The sequence below is a fragment of the Echeneis naucrates genome, chromosome 17 (assembly GCF_900963305.1).
Source record: "Echeneis naucrates chromosome 17, fEcheNa1.1, whole genome shotgun sequence".
In the NCBI taxonomy this organism is placed as follows: domain Eukaryota; kingdom Metazoa; phylum Chordata; class Actinopteri; order Carangiformes; family Echeneidae; genus Echeneis; species Echeneis naucrates.
This window is the reverse complement of record NC_042527.1, coordinates 17,155,607-17,175,505: the sequence shown is the minus strand read 5'-3', so window position 1 is coordinate 17,175,505 and position 19,899 is coordinate 17,155,607. Positions and strand designations below refer to the sequence as shown.

The 19,899-nt window shown below is 42.0% G+C and overlaps 1 protein-coding gene across 2 annotated transcripts in view; it reads right to left on the bottom strand.

Moving 5' to 3' along the window:
* Nucleotides 1–19,899, bottom strand: part of col11a1b (collagen, type XI, alpha 1b) — a 77,241-nt gene that overhangs the window by 44,423 nt on the left and 12,919 nt on the right. For both annotated transcript variants that reach the window (XM_029524473.1, XM_029524474.1), the window contains exons 5-18: nucleotides 13,896–14,021; nucleotides 11,395–11,481; nucleotides 10,978–11,070; nucleotides 8,970–9,275; nucleotides 7,716–7,781; nucleotides 6,840–6,881; nucleotides 6,385–6,447; nucleotides 3,348–3,422; nucleotides 2,789–2,872; nucleotides 1,477–1,533; nucleotides 1,275–1,328; nucleotides 1,095–1,148; nucleotides 677–730; nucleotides 500–553 (exon numbers count right to left, since the gene is read on the bottom strand). In XM_029524473.1, the coding sequence (XP_029380333.1) occupies nucleotides 500–553; nucleotides 677–730; nucleotides 1,095–1,148; nucleotides 1,275–1,328; nucleotides 1,477–1,533; nucleotides 2,789–2,872; nucleotides 3,348–3,422; nucleotides 6,385–6,447; nucleotides 6,840–6,881; nucleotides 7,716–7,781; nucleotides 8,970–9,275; nucleotides 10,978–11,070; nucleotides 11,395–11,481; nucleotides 13,896–14,021 (1,215 nt within the window). The remainder of the gene's footprint in view (nucleotides 1–499; nucleotides 554–676; nucleotides 731–1,094; nucleotides 1,149–1,274; nucleotides 1,329–1,476; nucleotides 1,534–2,788; nucleotides 2,873–3,347; nucleotides 3,423–6,384; nucleotides 6,448–6,839; nucleotides 6,882–7,715; nucleotides 7,782–8,969; nucleotides 9,276–10,977; nucleotides 11,071–11,394; nucleotides 11,482–13,895; nucleotides 14,022–19,899) is intronic.

Below are 19,899 nucleotides of genomic sequence, written 5' to 3'. Positions count from 1 at the left end.
ATAGTGCTCTATAAGCACGGGTGTACCCCTGGTGGCCCTGTAATTAGTCAGTATAGGATAAGGCACACAAGCTTGTCCAGAAATACCCCTGTGTGATCTCTTTCCACTCTCATTTGACTCTCTACGTAGGCCCAAATTCCGCAAACACCAAACTCAGCACTCTTCCTCCCAGCCTGGTTAAAGGCAGCCAAAGTGGTTCTTTGGCAGCCAAAGAGTTAGTCCCACCTCTTGAAACTGGGTCAAGCACCCTAATGAGTTGCACTGCTTCAGAATTCATATCTGTCAACATTGGAGTTCACATGAGACGGATGGGAGGTGGCGTTTGAACTACCAATCAGCCTTGATGCAGCTGTAAGGACTGGGTACAGAGCAGCAAAGCCTGTGATCAATGAGGATCTTGGACTAGAAAAAAAGAGACTGCAGGATCTTTTTTTGGGATGTTTGTACTTTGACCTTGTTTCTTGTGCTAGACCCAAAAATTCACTGCCTTAATACTTACTCGATGCCCCTTCTCTCCAGGAAGACCAGGGAGTCCGTCAAACCCTCGGTCACCCTGAAGGAGCGCAGTAACAAAGAGTTAGCTCCATCGATCAGTCCGCTTGATTTCAAAATACACTTGTCAAATCAATTCCACAGATTTTTTTCATTTTATTCTGAAACCTGGTGCATCTTTTACCTTGGGTCCTGCCTCTCCTGGCATTCCACGAGCACCATCAGCTCCATTGCGACCCTGAAGAGCACGCATGTATCACGACGGGCCACATGGAAAACACATTAGCAGAAAAATAGTCGATGATATTGAATGGTTGTGTAGAGTAAACAAAGGGAAGCTAGCCCTTTTCTAAATGGCTCATGTTTAAATAAACATGACTTTATGGATTGACTCAACACAAGAATTGAGAGCAGCTGACTTATTTGAAAAAAGGCCATGTTTTAAACTAAACTAGCTCTTCTTTTTGGGGCATTGTAGCATTTATCCATGAACTTGGAAATATGAGAAATTTTGGAATTTAAACTTATTTGTTCTGTTGGAACGCAGTTGTTCCTTGGATGAGATTCATTTATGACTGTAATAAAGTTTAAAGTACTCTCACCCTCTTTCCTGCTTTTCCTGGAGGCCCAGTTCCACCTTGAAGACCTCTGGGTCCCTACGGAGAAAAAATATCAAAGTACAGCATTACAGAATAAAAGTGGAAAAACAGAAGTTAACCCAAGGAAGAACAACTAGGATGTATCATTACATCTGAAAACACAGACTTGTTTAGCCTTCTCACCTGTGGTCCAGAGTCACCACTGTCACCTTTCAGTCCGGCGGCACCAGGACTTCCCTTTCAAACGCGGACAGACATGTTTAGAAAATCAGCACGTCTTCAATGAGGCCATACATAAAAATAAATCTCAACCTCTGTGTTTCTCATCTCTTATGAAAGGAAGGGATGGTAAGGAGATCAGTGGTGTGTGTAAGAAGCCACTCACCACAGGACCAGATCTTCCTGTCATGCCCGCTGGCCCTGGAGGGCCCCTCATAGCCAGCTGTGGTTCAGACAGAAACAGCTCATTAAACACTGATTGACGAACAGCGTTGATACAAATGGACGGATCCAAAACCAACGTTTCTTCCTCAAGGCTTTAGCAAATATGTTTTGCGTTCCAGTAAAGACATTATGAAGCCATCTGTTTATGTTCTTAGTGGTCTGATTGATAAAGGTGTTTTTGTCTTATTTGCTGGTGATGAATATGAAGACCAGAATTTGTCTGTATTTGGTTTTGATATTCTAATATTAAATATATTCCCTCTAATGAAGTTAAAATTTCTGTTATTTTAATTGATTCAACATTCATTCAATCTAACTAGACTGAACACCAATAAGGGTCTGCAAATAATAAAGAAAAGGCTAATAAAAAGCATCCTCTTCAGCTTTTGTAAAGCATGGAGGCTTAAAGTGTGCAAACTTCACTTTGTTCTTGTTCGCAGTTTACCACTCTCGTCTTTGTTTCTGTTCATGGTTGACCACAGCGTGTTGCTGCCAAAAAGTTGTCTGGAACATATTTGCAGCCCGATCACTGAAGCAACTCATGCTCTATGTTACACTAAAACTAAACTCACACATTAGCATATGTTCATCGTGGTAAGCCAATTAATACGGAGCTTTGGGAGTTTGAAAATATGAATATATATATAAAATAAAAAATTACAACGTTTCCCTATAATTCACTTTCGGCACATTCCTGATCTTTTTGTTTTCTACTTTTCCTCCTTGGTGCCAACCCTCTAACATAAAACAAATACAGGAAGGTGACAAGTGCTTTCTAGACATTACTTAACGCCAGTTATGGCAGTCATCCAGCTCCACCGAGTGTTGTGAATGTGTGAATATCTAGTGTTTGTGCCCCACTTAATCATCTCCACGTGTTCTGCTATAGGTCATACTGTGCATAACACTGTGTGTTTCAACCTGTTTCTCAACACCACATTGGATATTAGAACCCCTGAGTGGGTGTGAACATCTGTTGTGGGTTTATATACTAGCTAAGATGACATAGGTCCATAATTTGGAATTTGGACAGTTTGTAGGATGAGGGGGACTTTTGAATCATGATTCTCTTTTTTTCTTTGCCACTAAAGTGCCTGGAGCATTTAAACATATTCTTTTACAAACACTTTTTTTTTTTAAACAATTTGCCCCGTGCAGCTATTTAGAATAACCCAAGAGATACAAAATCATATTTAAAGTGTCATATAAATTGAGAAGGGTGCGCTGGGGTCACATTTGCCGTTGATACTCACTCTAGCCTGAGATAGGATGGCCTGAGCCTGAGCCTCCTGGGCTGTAACCACAGGTCCCTTGTGTGCCTCGCCGCCTGCACGGAACTGTCAACCACAAAAAAAACACAGTTAAAACCAAAAGAGGCTCGTGTCTTTTAACAGAACGAGGCATCTAACGGCCTCCCCCGGCGTGTGCTCAAATCTACGCTGTGCTCTGTTAAACCTTTAAAGCTGTCACCATGCCACGCACGCAAACGCACATTTATACATATACATGCAATCGCACAAAAGCACAGGCAGCAGCTTTCACACACACACACACACACACACAAATGTGTCACCAAGCCTTTCAAAGCCACAGTCACTGGTTCCACTCCATTGCACTGGCTGACATTTACAAGTTAAGTGATTTGTAACCCAAAGAAAATAAGGTTGTGATCCTTTGGCCCAGTGGCGATGCTGTGAGGTAAATGGACTAAATGAAGTGAGTTCACGGGCTAATGCCTGTGATGGAGGGTGCACAGTATGTGAGGGAAATTCAACACAACCCAGCGGGCACGAGGAGAACAGCAGGACTTACTGGAAGCATCAGAATGGTACCTGGAGGCCCAGGGACACCGTCTGAGCCAGGAATACCAGGACGCCCTGGAGGACCCTGGAAAGACAGAGGGTGGAGAAAGGGTTGGTTTTTGTTCTGAACACAAATACATGCAGCCTCAGTGTGAACGTCTAAAACAGCTGGAGCTGAGGTCAACAACCAAACCAAGGGCTATAAAATTCCCATTATCTCAGAAAATCCTGTTCAAAAGGACTTGCTTTCATTTAAATCAGCTACCATTTGGCTGACAGGAATATCAGCCCACAGTGTTTACATAATATCAGCAATTAATTAGACGTGGTTAATAAGCGAGTGGAATATTTTCCCATACGATAACAAGATTATTTGCCTTTCCCTCTATAATACCCTGGAGGAGCTGTGTAAAATGAAAGAAAGAAAAATAAGTGACAAGGGCAGCAGCAACAGCAGCACTGGGGCAGAGAATGACAAACTAATCTACACACAGTAAAGCCCTTATTTATCTACAGCAGTAATTTCAGTAGAAAGGTCCTTTCTGTGGAATAAGTGAAAACAAAGCAAACTGTAGCAGATAATTGACTAATCCTGTTGAGAAGAATACGAGTGGGAATTCAATCACAAGCAAAGACAAAGCGTGTATTTCCATTAAGCTGGCCCGCAGATATCGCCTGCGGTGAGTACTGGCTTTATAACAAGGCTAAAAATCCACAGACAAGACCCTCTGAGATTATAATGCTCATTAGCTTCCAGAAAATAAAACAGTTTGATGACTTCTCTTATTCTTGGCTCCTAACCACAAAATGGGGGACAAGATGTTTGGCCTTAGTGTCGGACCAGAGGGGAGATTAAGTAAAATAAAAAGTTTCTTTTTTGTTTTTGTTTTTTAACTGTAATTTGTGTCCATTGAGATCTGATTGGTGAGACTTCAGTCACATCATGCCAGGTTATGCCGTGATCTTTAAAGGACATTGTTAGGAACTAAAGCGCAGAAGAAGTCCAAGCTAAATGTGATTAGGATTTATCCTCTGTGGACCACGAATTTCATGGCAATCTATTATTAAGTGGTGAAGATAATTCACTTCGATGACGTTCCGGCCGCAAGCCTTAGGGCTCGATTTGGACTTCCTCTAAATTAGATCTTTTTTTATGTAGATGTTCACATTGTCTTTTAAATCTCTTAAATCTCCATTGCGAACTGATCCTGGCCATGATGTGACCTGCATTCCCAGAAGAGCAAAAGCTGCATCGCTCTGTGTAGGAAAATAAACAAAAAGAGGTCAGAAATAACAGACGTGGGGGCCACAGATGTGAGCATCATCGGTCTAATTAAAGGCTGAATAAATTAAATTATTAATTCAATTTAATGAGGTCTAATATTTCACTGTGCCTCCACTGACCACCTACATTCTGCCATGTTTGTTTTTGTTTTGTGACTCCCACCTGCACGCAATTATGACAGAAATTACGGGTTGCGTGGCTTTTCAGACGTTGAACACGTTTTTAAAAAATCTGATCAAATTCCGTGTGATTTGTGCCGTTCACACCGTCATTCAACATAAACATCTGGGTTGCATTGTGGGGGGCACTTGGGCCTGCTGTGTGACTAGTATTCTTTCAACCATGTGGATAAATAATCTTTACAAACAAATCTGCTGCGTTGATGTTACTCATACTGAATAATGACAGCAAGAAAAGAGTGTTAAATTATAATAATCTGATATGATTGAGTTTGATTTCATAAAGACAAAACCTTATCATCACTCAGATCAAATGGTACCTCGTGTTTTCAAAGAAACTGGGATCTATTTAGCATTCTTGTCATGTGCCACAATCCCAGACTGCTGGCTCAAATTGATGCCATGTGTTCCCATCTGCCTTTTCCTAGAGGTGGGAAATACTCCCCCATCCACTGCTGTTACAGCAACCATAGCGGCACCTAGCGTTAATGATGATCCTGCATGGCTACGAAAGGGGTATTTCAGGGGAAAGGAGAGAGATGGTGATCATGAAAGAAATGGGCCAATCAACCGTTGAGTCCAGACGGATACGACGCAACGGAAAACCACAAGACTAGAGAGACAAGTCACTTTTAATTCCCCTGTCGCTCCTCAGTTAAGCTATTTCTCATGGGAGGAAATGAAGGGAGGGGTTAGACTTTTGGACGACAAAAAATGCTTTTTTTGATCACTTTGACTGTGGAACAATGAGGCTTTTGTACTGCTGGCCGTGCTGGAGGAGGCGTGTTTTGTAGCTGGCAAAGAGAGGGTTAAAACCAGCACAGACACAATAGAGCTTCTAAAAGTGTGATGGAAGAAGGGTGCATGGCAGTCGGCACATTTGGGGAGAAAAAACAAGCTGAGGTTCAGTTTTCTAGAGGGGACGGGCACTTACACTGTGTCACCCATTCAGTCACATAAATGAGTGGATTCACACACAGTGCTGAGGGAAAAAGTTTGGACTTTTATACATTATACAGCAAACTCCTTGAACTTCTCGTAACTCCGGCAGCAAAACAATACAGCTGTTTGTCAGAACCGTGTATATTGACGCTTTATAGGCATCCCCTTTCCTTGCACCACTCCCCACTAATCTCCCCCAACTGCTGCAGTAGCAAGCTGTGTCTAATTGTATTATTTATTCCCCTGCACCGGAACAGTATTTCACAGCTAACGTGCCATTAAAGGGTAAGGCAGCAGGATAACAAATTCAGTGGCATATATCAATCGATACGTGCTGGATGGATGGATGGATGGGCGGATAGATTGATCGATGCCATTGAATTTGAATGTACATATACACATATATTTCCTCACATCAAGTCCACAGGTTGAGGCTAGTGTTTCAATTCCATGTCAGTTTTAGAGTGAAAATGGGTTTTGGCTGATACACAACTGATAAGACGTTAGTATAATTGCAATTTTTCTTCTTCAGACATATAACCATTGTTAATTTTTCATATTTATGATAAAGAGAGAATGGGAAGCAGGTTTCCTCAAAAACATCTCTACTCTGCTGTGAAAAGAGGCCTGCTTTCACTCACCCTCTCACCAGGATCTCCTGGGGGACCTGGGGGACCCTGCAGTCCTGGGGTACCAGGAGCACCCTGAAACCGCACACAGACATACATACACTTAGCATATTATCTCCCAAACTGCTGCTAGCCAGCATTCCCACCACAGTCAGTCTATCCAATACTTCAGATGCATAGGCCAACAAAGACAGAAGAAAAGACATGGGTTCAAAAAGAAACAAGTCTCAAATTAAAAAAAGCACCCCCAACCCCCCTCCTTTTGTGCTCACACATACACAGACACAGGCATACACACATTCATGCACATATTCACATTTTGACTCTCTCTCGCCCCCCCCCCCCCCCCAACTCAAGCTTCACTGGCGATCAGGACTGACGCTCTTTCCATAAAGACATTTTTTCCCTCTTTAGCTGTTCTCCATCTGTGGAAAGCAGACAGGAGTGCGGGAGAACGTGATACTCACTGCTTGGCCGGGGGCTCCTTGGGGTCCTTCTACAAGCATCCCCTGAAAAAGGAAAATGTGGATACAGTAGCATTATAGGGCAGCCTGTAAATCCACATCCAATGAAGAATATGTGGAAGAAAGGAGATTCTGTGGATGCTCCGGGTTTAAGGTTGGAGAGTTTACTCATAGCTTCAATCTCAAGATGTTCGCAGTGCTTCACTATCTGATGCTCTAGTCTATAATGTGTGTGTGGTCAGAGATTTGGATGGGAGCCTGTGGTGGTACAGATGGTATGGGAGGACAGACATTAAGTGAAGCTGCTATTTTAGCCTTTGTTTAGACTTTGGTGGTAAACCGTATAGGATGGGCCTCAAACGATCATATGTACTGTGGCCTTTTGTGAAGCCAGCGGTAATTTTGTCTGTTGACCAAAGATGAGAGTTCTCATCAGAAGCGGCAGCTTATATTGGTTGTAAGAGCCTCAGTAAAGTAAACAAATCCTAAAGTTGAGTTGCATTGAGATGTGAAATGGACACAAAGTAAATGTGAGCCAAAATCAATTTACAGTGGAATATTTGCTCAAAATTACTGATAAAAGAAACCAGATTCTTCAGAAAATATGCAGGGAATCACATTCAGACTTTTGTGGACTCATAAATCTTTGTGTGCAACAGTTGGAAACTCTTAGATAATATGAAAACCAGTCAATGCCAGTTTTTAAAAAAAATCCTGCATATTTGAACATTTGTTCACTATAAATATGTCCTATAGGGAATACGTTAGCTGGTTTAATACTGAGCTAGTAGTAAACAAGGTATTGGATAATTTTGTTTGTAATACTTGAAACTTTAAATTGTGAGGTTGAAGACACATGTGGTTGTATACGTCACGTACAGGTTCAATGACAGCAGGTTCCCCCTTTTCTCCTTTTTCTCCCAGGTAACTCTGGCTTCCACTCACCTGTGGAAATAACATAGACCAGGTGAGGTTTTTTTTTTCCCCCCCAGAGTATCAGGCCAACATTCACGCAAAGGAGGCACACCCAAGGGCTTTTAGGCACAAAATGGAAAAATGTGGAATCAATGAGCAACAGATGCCCTGTGTGATGCTCTGGATGTCTTCTCCTAAAAAAAAAAAAAAAAGTTACCTAACTCCAGAAAAAACCTCGGCAAAATGCTGACGGGTGGGCATGCTTAGAAGGATTTAGGTAGCTTCCAAGGCAGAACGTTTTTTCTCTTCTTCTTCTGCATGCTGGAAAAATAAACCTCAAGAATAATTTTGCAAGACGCTATAATTTAGATGGTCTGAGTCCTATTTATTAAGCTTCCTAAAAGCCAGGGAGTGAAGAAAAAAAAGGAAAAAAGACCCCAACTGTGCACAAATGCAGAGGTCGTTACCTGACACTATCCATACAATGACTTCACATGTGAAGAATTCCCAAACCACCTACAGCAGTGAGTCCAAAACCCACCAGATCATACAGTTAAGCCTGAAGATGAAACTCTTTTTGAGGACTGTGGTGTCCTGAGATGGTAGAGTTGAGAGCACTAATGGACCAGCTTAGATTACCCCGAAGCAGACAGATCTCAAGCCAACACTCAGAGACCATGTCACTTCCTGCTTCTGAGGATCTGGATCCTGAGGCAAGGAAGGAGGTTGGAAACCAGCCATGATAGACACTGGCTCAGCAAATATGGCTGTCTGGTTTTTTGGACATTTATCTGGATGAGATTTAAAAAAAAAAAAAGAAAAGAAAAAAGTTCTCAGACTTGGTTTGTCATCTGGTAATCCACACAGATCGGTGATGTGATAACCAGGGAGAAGTATGTCTTTGATAAATAAAAGAGGTCAGTGAGACCAAAAGGTCATGGAGGTGACATGTCTGTGCTGACAGCGGGGTCAAGATCTGTTTAACACCAGGAGGCTTAGACAGACAAGGTGTGCGGTTGCGGTTTCCAGGTTTTGTTTGTGTCCAGCGAATGTGCGTCCTGAACGCTGCAGGCTACGACCCGATCCCATTAGAAACAACAAACAAAAAGGGTAAACAGCCCATCAGCATCACCTCCATCTTCCCACATTCCTGACCACCACCTCTGTATCTCTCCCCACCATCCCCATACCGTTCTAGTGGACAACATCAGCACTTACACTGCTCTCTCCGATTTCTGTCTCAGCTGGAGCGCCGACGACAATGTCTTCGTCATAAGTTGCAGATGTAGGCTTTGCGTCGACGTGGCCGTAATCGCCATAGTCGCCGTAGTCGTAGGGCTTTTCTACAAACTGCTTGTTGTCGTATTCCTTCAGGTCGTACTCCTTAAACTCATATATGTCAGTGGCAGGTTCGGCCTTCTCTTGGGCGTCCACTGGGGCAGCAGCTTCCACAGCCACCGTCGGATCAGCCCCGACCTGTTCCACACCGGTGATGTAATCATCCACGATTTCACCATCGTAGTTCTGGGATCAGTCCAGACAGCACAGGAGGTGGCAGGGGTTGTTATGATGGGAGGGAACATGAAGGTTTGGTTAGTGAAATGAAACCATGTGAACAGTGACTGAAGTAAAACAATGATCACCAACTAGGTGAAATCGGAATGTTTAGTTTAGTTTGACCACACAGAGAAAACATACATATGTTTTGTCATGACGCACTCACGTTAACATTAAAATGAACGACAAATTTTAGACTAAATTTTTTTTTGAGGATTTTTTTGTTTTTTTGTTTTGTTAAGGAATAGGAACTGGAGGTGTTTGAACAAAGTAATCAGCGAAATATGGCACAATATGTTTAACATACACTGACATATTTGTGCTCTAAGACCACGAGGTCCTTCACACGTCTGAATCTTAGAGGCCGGAGTCTTAGTCAAAGCTCAAATGCAAATGTTACACATGCACAAACATCTTCTGCCAAATCATCAGAGACCCGATGTAAAAAAGGAGCAATGTTTCCCCATTAAATCACAGTAAGATTGAAAACCTTGTTGTTTTTTCTAACTGAACTAGAAGAACTAAATACCACCACATATTTAACCAAAGCATCCACCAACTGTACTTTGGTCTCGAGGCAATCTGACCCTGTGATACTGTCTGAAAGTTTTTCCAGTACATCACAGTTATCAGTCATCAGACAAGTGATCCAACATGGTTCAGCACATGTTTCTGTGGTTAGCCTTGCAGCTTGTCGTTTTGAATGAATGTACTGTAACGTCTCAAACCGAGTGAGGCCGAGTTGTCCACCTCAAGGTACATCACAATGTGTTTGGCAGGCATTTGGCTGGCGGAGCACCCAGCCGTATTGTTTTAGTTTAACCCCCGGATGTTCCCCATTACGTTGCGTTTTATGTGATGGTTTTGCACAAATTAAGACGGGATCTGCCAAATTCAGAATATGGCAGAAACAGGGGGGATGCGTCTGTCTACCGATTTTCCATCGGTTATGCTTCATTAACTGACAAAGTTTTTCTCCTTCAGTCTTTATCCAGACTCCATTTGATGGACATGGTTTTACGTGGAAGTTGAGGAGCGTGAGCTGCTTGATGTTAGTAATGCCTTGTTGGGTTTCAGCCTCCAAGAGGAATCGTAAAAAAAAAAAAATATAAATCAATATAATGTTGATTTCCCTACAGTGTTACTGAAATTTCAAACCGATTTTAACACAGTAAAGCAGCAATCTAAAAACAGGAATCTGGATGTTAACTGTCAAGCTGATGAGTCAAGTCGTGGAGAATTTCACACAATAAAAAGTCCATCCAACTGGGGAAAGTTTGAAGTAATTATACTATAAAATGAAAGAAGTTAACTCTTCTTTTTAGTACCAAATGCGGCTGTTAACCAACTGCCAATTATTAACAGCTGTTAGATTTTTTTTTCTAGAAACTGGGTATATAGTCCAAGTACTAAGTACAGCTCTCAATTTCCCAAATATCCTGACCATCTGTTGTATTGACTGTGTTGTTTTTCCAAATATTTTATACATCCTGTGACACGGCAATTTTGATACTTCCTGTGTAGCACACTGTTTTGTCTGTTTCTCTGAACCGCTGCTGAAATGATCAATCTCTTCTACTGTAATCTACCTTGTTTGTCAGAACAAGTTATAAAATGGTTACATGGTTCATAAACATGGACAGAGACAACTAAATCTGTTCTCAGTTACCTGTGCTCCAGTGTCAGTTGGCGTTTCAGGCTGACTTCCGTCCACTGTGGTGTAGTCATACTCACCCGTGTAGTAGTGTGCATCGACATTTGACTGAAATGAGAGCGGGCAAAGCACAAAGTGAGGCATTATGCATTTAAACATGGTTAAATTCAACACGTAATGATTGCATTAAAGAGCTCAATGAAGTAAAAGACTGACTTATTGCTCTTCATACATTTTTATGCCGATGTTAATTTAGGCATGTAGTCGATTTAGTGAGCGTATATTTAGCTAAAAAGTAAATGTCAACATTGAAAGAGAGGCAAAGACAGAGGCGGTGACAGACTGACATTGAAGAAAAAAGTGTTGGCAGGAAGGAATGATGCAGTTGTATTTGTTATTCATGAGAGGAGCCATGATAACAGTGTTCGTCACCTCAGTCTTGGCTTTTTCAGTCGGGGGAGCGTCGCTGGTTACCTCTTCTTCACCGTAGTCATAGAAATCATCATATTCAGTAGTGTACTGTAAGGAAGAAAGGTTTGGGGGGGGTGGGGGGGGCAATCTGTTCACTAGTTTCTTCATGTAAATGTTGTACATGTTGTAAATTATTTACATGGCATGTAAGAGCATGTCATTTCCACATTCCCACATTTTAAATAGCATACATTTAATAACATTACAAAACACAACACACACACACACACACGCACCTTCACAGCTCCATGGCTGTCATAAAAGAAATTATGGTTGTCTGGTTACAACAGGATGCTGGAGCGTTACTGTGATGCCAGTGAAAACGTATCTCTCTCTTCCTGGTTAATTCTTTACGCCTACGATGGCCCCAGGGTTTCATTAATGGACCCTTTAAAAACAGAAAGCTTAAGCTCTCCTGATTCATTGCATGCTGATAAATTATGGGGAGCAGAGAAAATACAGAGGCAGGGGGGTGCTTGGTTGCTTCCCAAACTGTCAGACTGTTCTTTCAAATACCCAAATCCCTCAGACAACGATTTCTACACTTCCCTCAACATATTATGTATTTTTGCCAATTAACCAGTTTTACCCTTTGCCATAAAGTGGTTGCAGTTTTTTTTTTTCTCCATTTTGTTCTCCTACTGTCAAAACAGAGGAGAAATGGATTAAGTTAACAGACTAGGCCCTGATATGCAATGCTGTACAAGCGCAGGGAAAAATATTAGTCCCTGGGTAGCTGCTAAACTCATAAAAATAATACAAGATTGGCAGCCTACTGCAACGATGACCTGGCCTGTATTCAGTGGCCACGATAGAGTGAGTGAAAGGGGCCATAGAGGAGAAGAGCCCTGGCAAGAGCAAATAGATTGACTGACAGGGGGAAGGTCAAAGAGAAGTACAGAGAAAAATAGGATTTATTTAGATTTACGGTGCTGAAGAGGTTGGCTAAGCTGAAGGTCTTCACCACTGGCTTGGATGAAAGGCATAAATACTAAAGTGTGCTTATAAAAAAAAAAAAAAAAAAAAAAAAAAAGCTCCCTCTTCCTTCACTTGTAGCACTTCATCTTCCTCTTTTAATCCAGCTGGGGACATATGGCTCACAACTGCAGCGCCAGCGTGCTTCAGGTCAAAGAGCATCTTCTGAGGTAAAGGTCAAAGTCGTGCTCCGGGCTTTTAAAGAAGTGAAAGGTTTGTTGCATTGAAGTTCAAAACACTTTTTTTTTTTTTTTTTAAACCACCAAAGCTCTCTGTTGAGACTTAAATTTCTACAACAGCAATTTGTTCCAAGGAAGGGATGTTTTTCAGTTGCGCAGGAGGACATAAATTCTTAAAAATACTGAGTTGAAAAAAAAAAAAAAAAAAAAAAATCCTGTTCTAAGTGTACAGAAGTCAACCAGGTTTACAATGTTCTTGAATTCATCCTTCTCCCTGCTGTCTATTTAGAATTGACAAGTTCCTTGTCTTGGCGCTGAACAAGAACTTGATGATGAAACAATATTTTCCAGTACATGGTACCAACTGTGCAGCCAATATTTTCAAATTCAAGAGTACGGGTTCTTGATTTTTTTTTTCCCTGTTAGTTTTTTAACCAGGGATTTAAAGTCTACTTTTCCAGGTACTGGAAGTCTAGCTTGGGAAGGGAAAGCTTAAATTTTCCTGGGAGTCTGGGCAGAGCCTGCAGAACTCGTTAGTGATATAAATCACTGGGCCACTCCAAAGCGGGCTCAGACTTTGTGGCAGGGAGAAAGGAAAAGTTTCCAGAGTGAGCTCATCAGTTATTTAGTGAAATACTGAAGGAAAATGTCAGCTGACAGAAAGTCTTGAACCAGCAAAGTCACACACACACACAAAAAAGTGTGACCAAAAAAAAGAAAGAAAGAAGACCTGACATAAAGGACTATATTTGGCTAAAGAGGCTACAAGTGATGCTTTGGAAACTTTGGCAATTAAAGTTACATTTCAAACAGATTCAAAGAAAACACTATTTTTGACTGGTCAGCATGTTTCCACCAGCAAACCAGACAGTACAGAGAGTTATCTATGACTATGTGACATGTCACAGATGATGATGTATGGTTTCTGTTCAAAATGGGGCTGAGAACCCTAACCCTAACCCTAAACCCTGAAATATGTATCTAAAAAATCAGCACAGTAGCATTTTAGTTTACGGGTTCTTACATGTTGGCAAACCACAGTCTGTCCTCAGTCACATTCATCCATTCAAGCCTTCTGTTGGGTTGATATCTTTTGCTTACTATTTTCTTACTTTTACAACACCACCCAATTCCAAAGGCCTCTTTCCAAACTGCTGTTATCATCCTTTCTAATTCTTACGCTCTATCTCATATGAACTCTTCCTCCCCCACTTCACTCCCTCCTCTCTAAATCCAGCTATCGCTAAAACGCTCCGTACTTTCCCATGCACACCTCATACTCCCATCCCCCTTCCTGCAGATACTGACCCCCTCAGGTTCCTGAGCCTGGGGGGTGTCTTGGTGGTTGGGGGTTTCACAGTCGGGGCTGTAGTGTTCACAGTAGTCGTAGGCTGCCCTGGGGTCTGCCACTATCAGCAGCTGCTGGATGTCGCCCTGGAAGAAGAGAAGAGGAAGGAGGAAAAGAAAATCAGCCATGTCAGCAGAAATCATGTCAACAAATTTCACAGACTACACAGTCAAGGATGGGGAATTGTTTATCACCGCTGCGAATTCCCCAAACCGGAGTCTTCTTTTCCTCTCAATTTCATTCAGCATCAAATCTGAGTGTCTGATGAAAAATGTATCATGCTATAGATGTACGTTGTGACCCTCATTTTTGTGTGATTCAGCGTCATTTCGGCGCAATCAAATTCTTTCCAGTTTGGTTTGGCAAACAGCTCCAATACCCAAAAGTCATGGCCTCAAAAGTTAGTCAGAGGCTCGAATCAAAGCAAATCTGACCCCTCTGCCTCGCAATTTGTAAGCAAAACAACCACAATGTAGCTGTCAAATTCTTTCAAAATCTAATCAGACAGTGAAATGAATTAGACTGCATATTCTCCATGGGACTTATCATTTTACAATCACAGTTACCTATATTTGATGACACAGCTGTTAATCTTTTGTACTTGCAGTTTAACTCACAGTTGTTTTATTCCCCCACCCCATCCCCCAGTCTTCGGCAGATTCAGCAGTCAATCACTGGTAATTGTCTGCAAAAAGTGGACATGACCGAGCTTCCTTCACCTCTACATCCAAAATACATCCATTTCACTTATACTCAGAAAGCCCTTCTCCACACAATCTGTTCTTTTTTTTTTTTCTTTCTCTTTGGTGACTACAAATAGGAACCAAATGTTTAACGTCCATAAAGAATTCACAGATTCATCCTCGCCTGATGCATCAACGTGGTGAAAATATAATGTGACAATAAAACAATAAGGCAGATGCTGCAGAGTGCCAGAGGCAGTAGTCTCTTGACTGTTAATTTCATATAGTTTTATGAAATAAATCAATGCTTTGAGGGAGTCTGGAAGCTTTAAGAAAGACCTCTAGCACAGCACCCCCCCCTCCCTCAGCCATTAGGGACGGCAAGTCGCCTTACACAGCAGATAAATAACCAAAGTCTCTACTTATCTCAGGCCGTCTGTTTTTCATGAGCTTTTGGAAAAGGAAATTAGATCCCTGCTCCAAACCCGTCCATCAGCCAAAGGCTCTTTTTCCATGATCATCTCTGAAGGAATTTCTAAACCTGGAACTGCTATGCCACTGATGTGGGGAATGCTATCTATACCCACCGACCGTATGGGCACCTCAGATGACCTTTTTCAGAGGGCAAATAAAATGGGAAAAATATCCCTCACTGCTGGGTGGATTGGAAAGCAAAGGTGAAGGGGTAAAATCAAGGTGGCCCCTAAAGAGGCAGCACATACATCAAGATTGCATTAAATTACAGGAAGCAACATCTGTACAAGCTTAGACCTCTGGAACGCATTTGATATCCACGGCCGTGCACTCCAGTCATTTGTGACCAGCAGATCCCAGCAGGGTATTGAACAACGCAAACAACCCTAACAAAGAGAAATACATTCAACACGTGGAATAACAGCACAGGAAAGTAATCAGCTGTTCACGCTTTAATGAGTTCCATTCGGAGGAGCCAGAAAACAAAGAAGTAAACGAATGTTATAGATTTTGACATCACCTCGCAGTTTACACTGCGTGAGTATTTTTTTCCCGTCCACCAGTCTGCGAGGTACCAGGCGTGTGAAATGGTCGCAGAATCCCACCGAGTAGTTCAAACTATAATATGAACAGTGCATATTGTTCAAATGGACATATCCACAATCACAATCTTTAGCAACGCTTGTCTGATTCGGGAATTTTAAAGGAAAGCAGCATAATACCACGTGACTGAAAACGAAACATGGTTGTGGCAGAAATGATCGGTCGCCAGTACAATCCCCTGATTGCAGAATAAATTGGGTGAGCGGAGCAAAAGCAGCTCTTCCTCCACCGTTGAAAAAGGCAATCAATTCCCAGGAAGAGCCAACAAGATCAGGTGTGAATGAGCGGGGAGTTTTTTGGGTTTTTTTGGTTATTGAAGCCAACTCTCAGAGGTGGGGGGGGGGGGAAATATCCATCTGAGTTCACCCTGTACTATCTGAACCTCAACTTCAATTAACACAAACTACAATGACAAACAGAAAGTCCCAAGTTACCGACTGCACCAAAGCCTCCACATAGTGTGTATTCTTCTTACAATTTAGAGCGTTTAAGTGGAATCCAAAGCCAGAGCCAGAAACAGAGGACAGTTAAAGACACTGAACTTTGGCAAGGCCACTGTCTGCTTCCTCCTCTGTCTGCATTTCAGTGTCCCTTATTAGTTTAAGTGTGCGTTCAGTCATTACTAAGTGTGTAAAACAACAATGAATAAGACAACATCACACAGGGATCGTTGGGAGACCACACACACTTAGCCCGCTCATAAAGCCAGGCAGTTATTTTCTTCCTCTTTTACAGTCGGTGTCTTCCTGGACTGCATCTCCATCTCGGTGCTTTTGTTGATGTTATTGTCTGCATTGTGCTGAGCATTTCTCTGGCATCTGCCGACGTTCCTCCTCTGCACAAAACTCCTGTCATGATCTACGACGATGTCCTGGCTCTACTCAGACCCGGCACAGACACAATGGGACTCATCTGTCTGGCCCACTATTCATACGGCCTGTGTCCAACGTGCATGTGTGCCTAAATACACATGTTGACCTTCATCTCACACTGTAGCTTAAAAAAAAAAAAGTACATAAAATGATGAGACTGTTTGATCAAACTGAATAAAGGGAGCTGGAATCGTTCATCCAACTACATTTCACCCATAGCCAGACCAATTCAAGTATGCATGCCGTTTTCCTCAAGGACAGAAAATACTGTAACATAAATGTCCTAGAAATAAACACACCGCTATTTTTCCTCAAATGCCACTTGATTATCCTGGGCTGCGAGGAGCATCCTTCATCCCCCATCTGACATCCAAACAACACACTTAAGGGAAATAACCCGCAGAAGGATGGCCACCAAACACTGGGTGGAGTTTACAGTCTGAACCATGAAATAAGTCTTTGGTGTTGTATTAATAGCAGGCTATCAGATACCGACATCTGGACGTCGCTCAGAAACTGTGAAGGGGAGAGCGATCTGGTGAGCAGTACCTCATCCACCAGCAGCAGGCACGTGACCGACTTTACAAATGAGGTCAAAACTTTGATGAGTTGCAGATAAGGCCCGCCGGAGATCAGTGATGACAGGAAGCACTGGGGCTTTCCCCATCCTGCTTTTGTTGGACTAATTACGGGGCCGTAAATAAAGACATAATCTGTGTTTGGCTCTGTAAAATCAAGTCTGTGCTGCTTTTTTTTTTTTTTTTTTGACAAAGCGTAATTTTTCTGGAAGTGAAACAACTTCGATCATAGTCCTCGCAAGGCTGCATTGAAATTCGCCCTTGTCTTGCTCGAGTTGGCAAAAGCCCATCCAGAGACTTCGTTTCAGCGCTGTTCTTCTCGCATGTAACGCATCTAATGACTTTAATTGACTGATGTTCTCAAGAGCACAAATCCTTGGAGGCAAGTCGGCCAGTTTTTTTTTTTTAAGTAGTAATATTATTGTGCAAATTTAAGGCCTATCTGCACTTCCTTGAAGATAATTTCATATGTCTGATGTGAACGTGTGTCATATCTACATGACAAGAAAATTCATCTTAAATGTCCAGATATGCTTTTGTTTTATAGCCTTGAAAACTGAGTATCTGACTGTTTGTCAGACAAAACTAAATACTTTCAGACCTCAAATTGGGCTCTGGAAAATTATACTTGGAATTTTTTATTTTTTTGTTGACATTTTACTTTCTGGGATTTTATAGGCAAAACAATTAACTTGCAGACAAATAAATGATGATGAAGATGACGTCAGTCTGATTATGATTGTTATAATACACCAACAATGCTTCGTTTTAAAAATGCACACGGAATTACGTGTAAGTGCATAATTGGATGTTTGGTTGGGATGTTCTTGGCTGAGTCCAGGTACAGCAGGTCACTTTGCCTGTAGGAACAGCTGGAGGATATTAATCCACCCAGAACACACACTTGGAAATATATTCAAAGCATCTGCAGTCTGACCCACTAAGACACAATTGTACACAGGCAGAGGCTGGAGGAAGAGAAAGGACACAACGACCACAAAGCATATTTTTATATGCTTCAGTTGTATTTTTTGACTTGCTTCTATTTAGGAGAAAGTGTCCACATGTGAAATTCTCTGAAGTGATGACAATATCGATGTGTGAATACAGCCGACCTTTTCATAAACAATGTCCCGATCGCGCTGACCACCTCGAAAACATCTTTCATTGCAACTACTTTCCGATGAAGAAAAAGTTCAAAGGAAACCTTTAATGCTGTCACCGTGACCTGCCTGCGACACTGAACTATCAGCCAGACCGCGGCTGCTCAAATCAGAAGCGTTAGTCCTGCAGATGTTTTGGCAGGAGAGATGTTCATTGTCCAAATGTATACTGTCCAAATATTTGAAGCCATAACTTTCTGTATTTTCTTTATTTAATCTCCAACCTCTGCACAGAACCTGACAAAAAAAAAAATGTTCTTCTTTTCTAAATTCTGGGAAGGGAACACATCTTAAAAGAACAAATAGACAGATGGAATTTCAAAACTTTACAAGGACAACAATTAACCAAGAACCAAAGAAGAGGGAGAATGTATAATACTGTCCAGATTTCTTCCAGCATTTTATCAAATGCAGCCTTTGTGGTCAGTGCAGGGATAAAGTTTCGTTTCAAGCACTGGGGGCACACACAAACGTCTCGCACCCTCCGAATATGAAAACATTTTTGCTTGCCAGTAGCTCAAAAAGCTGTTGAACTGTTTGAACCATCTGCTTGCTTGTCTGCACACCTTTGCTTTACTTCTCTCTCTCTTTTTCTCCATGCCTTTGCTTCAGCTCCCCCTCACAAAAGAACCACCTCGGCTCTGCTACTTCGTGGCTGTGCTGAGACCAGTTGGTGGGGGGTCACCGCAGCACACGAAGACACATGGAGGTCACATACATGTATAATTTGATATAAAAACAATGCGCCACAGTCAGGAAAGTGGCTTTATGCTCATTGAAACACATGTTGAATCTATCAAATGGACTCCTTCAAATATGAATTAATTACTATATTTATGCTACACAACCCTGACCGAAACCTTTTGTGACAGGTATTGCAGAGTGAAAAGTGGCTGTAGCAGATGAGAAACAGTCTGAGTTTTTCCCTTCCTGCCAACTCAACCATAAACAATGATTCACTGTAAGGCCTAGAGCCCATCAGAGCCTCGCCGGCTTGCTCTGCCAAAGACTCATCCTGCTTGAGGGACAGCATTTTGGAACAATCCACGATGTAGTAATGACAGACACATAAACAAACTATCCTCGCCTCTTGCTCCTTATGTCCTCCTCCCAGGCGTGCGCACGCACACACTTTCATGGGCGCACAACAACAACACACATGTAAAGACACGTGCTGAGATGCAACACAAACAGAGAATAACAGACCGTCCTTTTAAGTCTACAGTTTGGATTTGCATAAAAATGAGAGGGAGATGATTTCACTTCGGTGTCTTGTGGCTTTTATTAAGAAAGAAGAAAAGGAAGGGAGAAAAATAAAAAAAGGAGGGGGGGGGGGTGCTGCATGTGAAGGCCCAGTCACTGAGCATATCTCTTAAACAGCTGTGAAATCTGAGCCAAGACTAAGCACACACTGATCATATTTTCCCCTAGCCTTCACTCTTTCTGTGCTTCCAACTTTGACACCTGCTAATGCACTCTGCTGCAGTAAGGTAGCCGAGTATTCAAAGCTCAAAGCAGCTTTAGCAAGTAAGCTTACAACTCATGAGATAGTTCTACATCATCCTTGTTCAATGTTTTAGTCAAAGGTAAA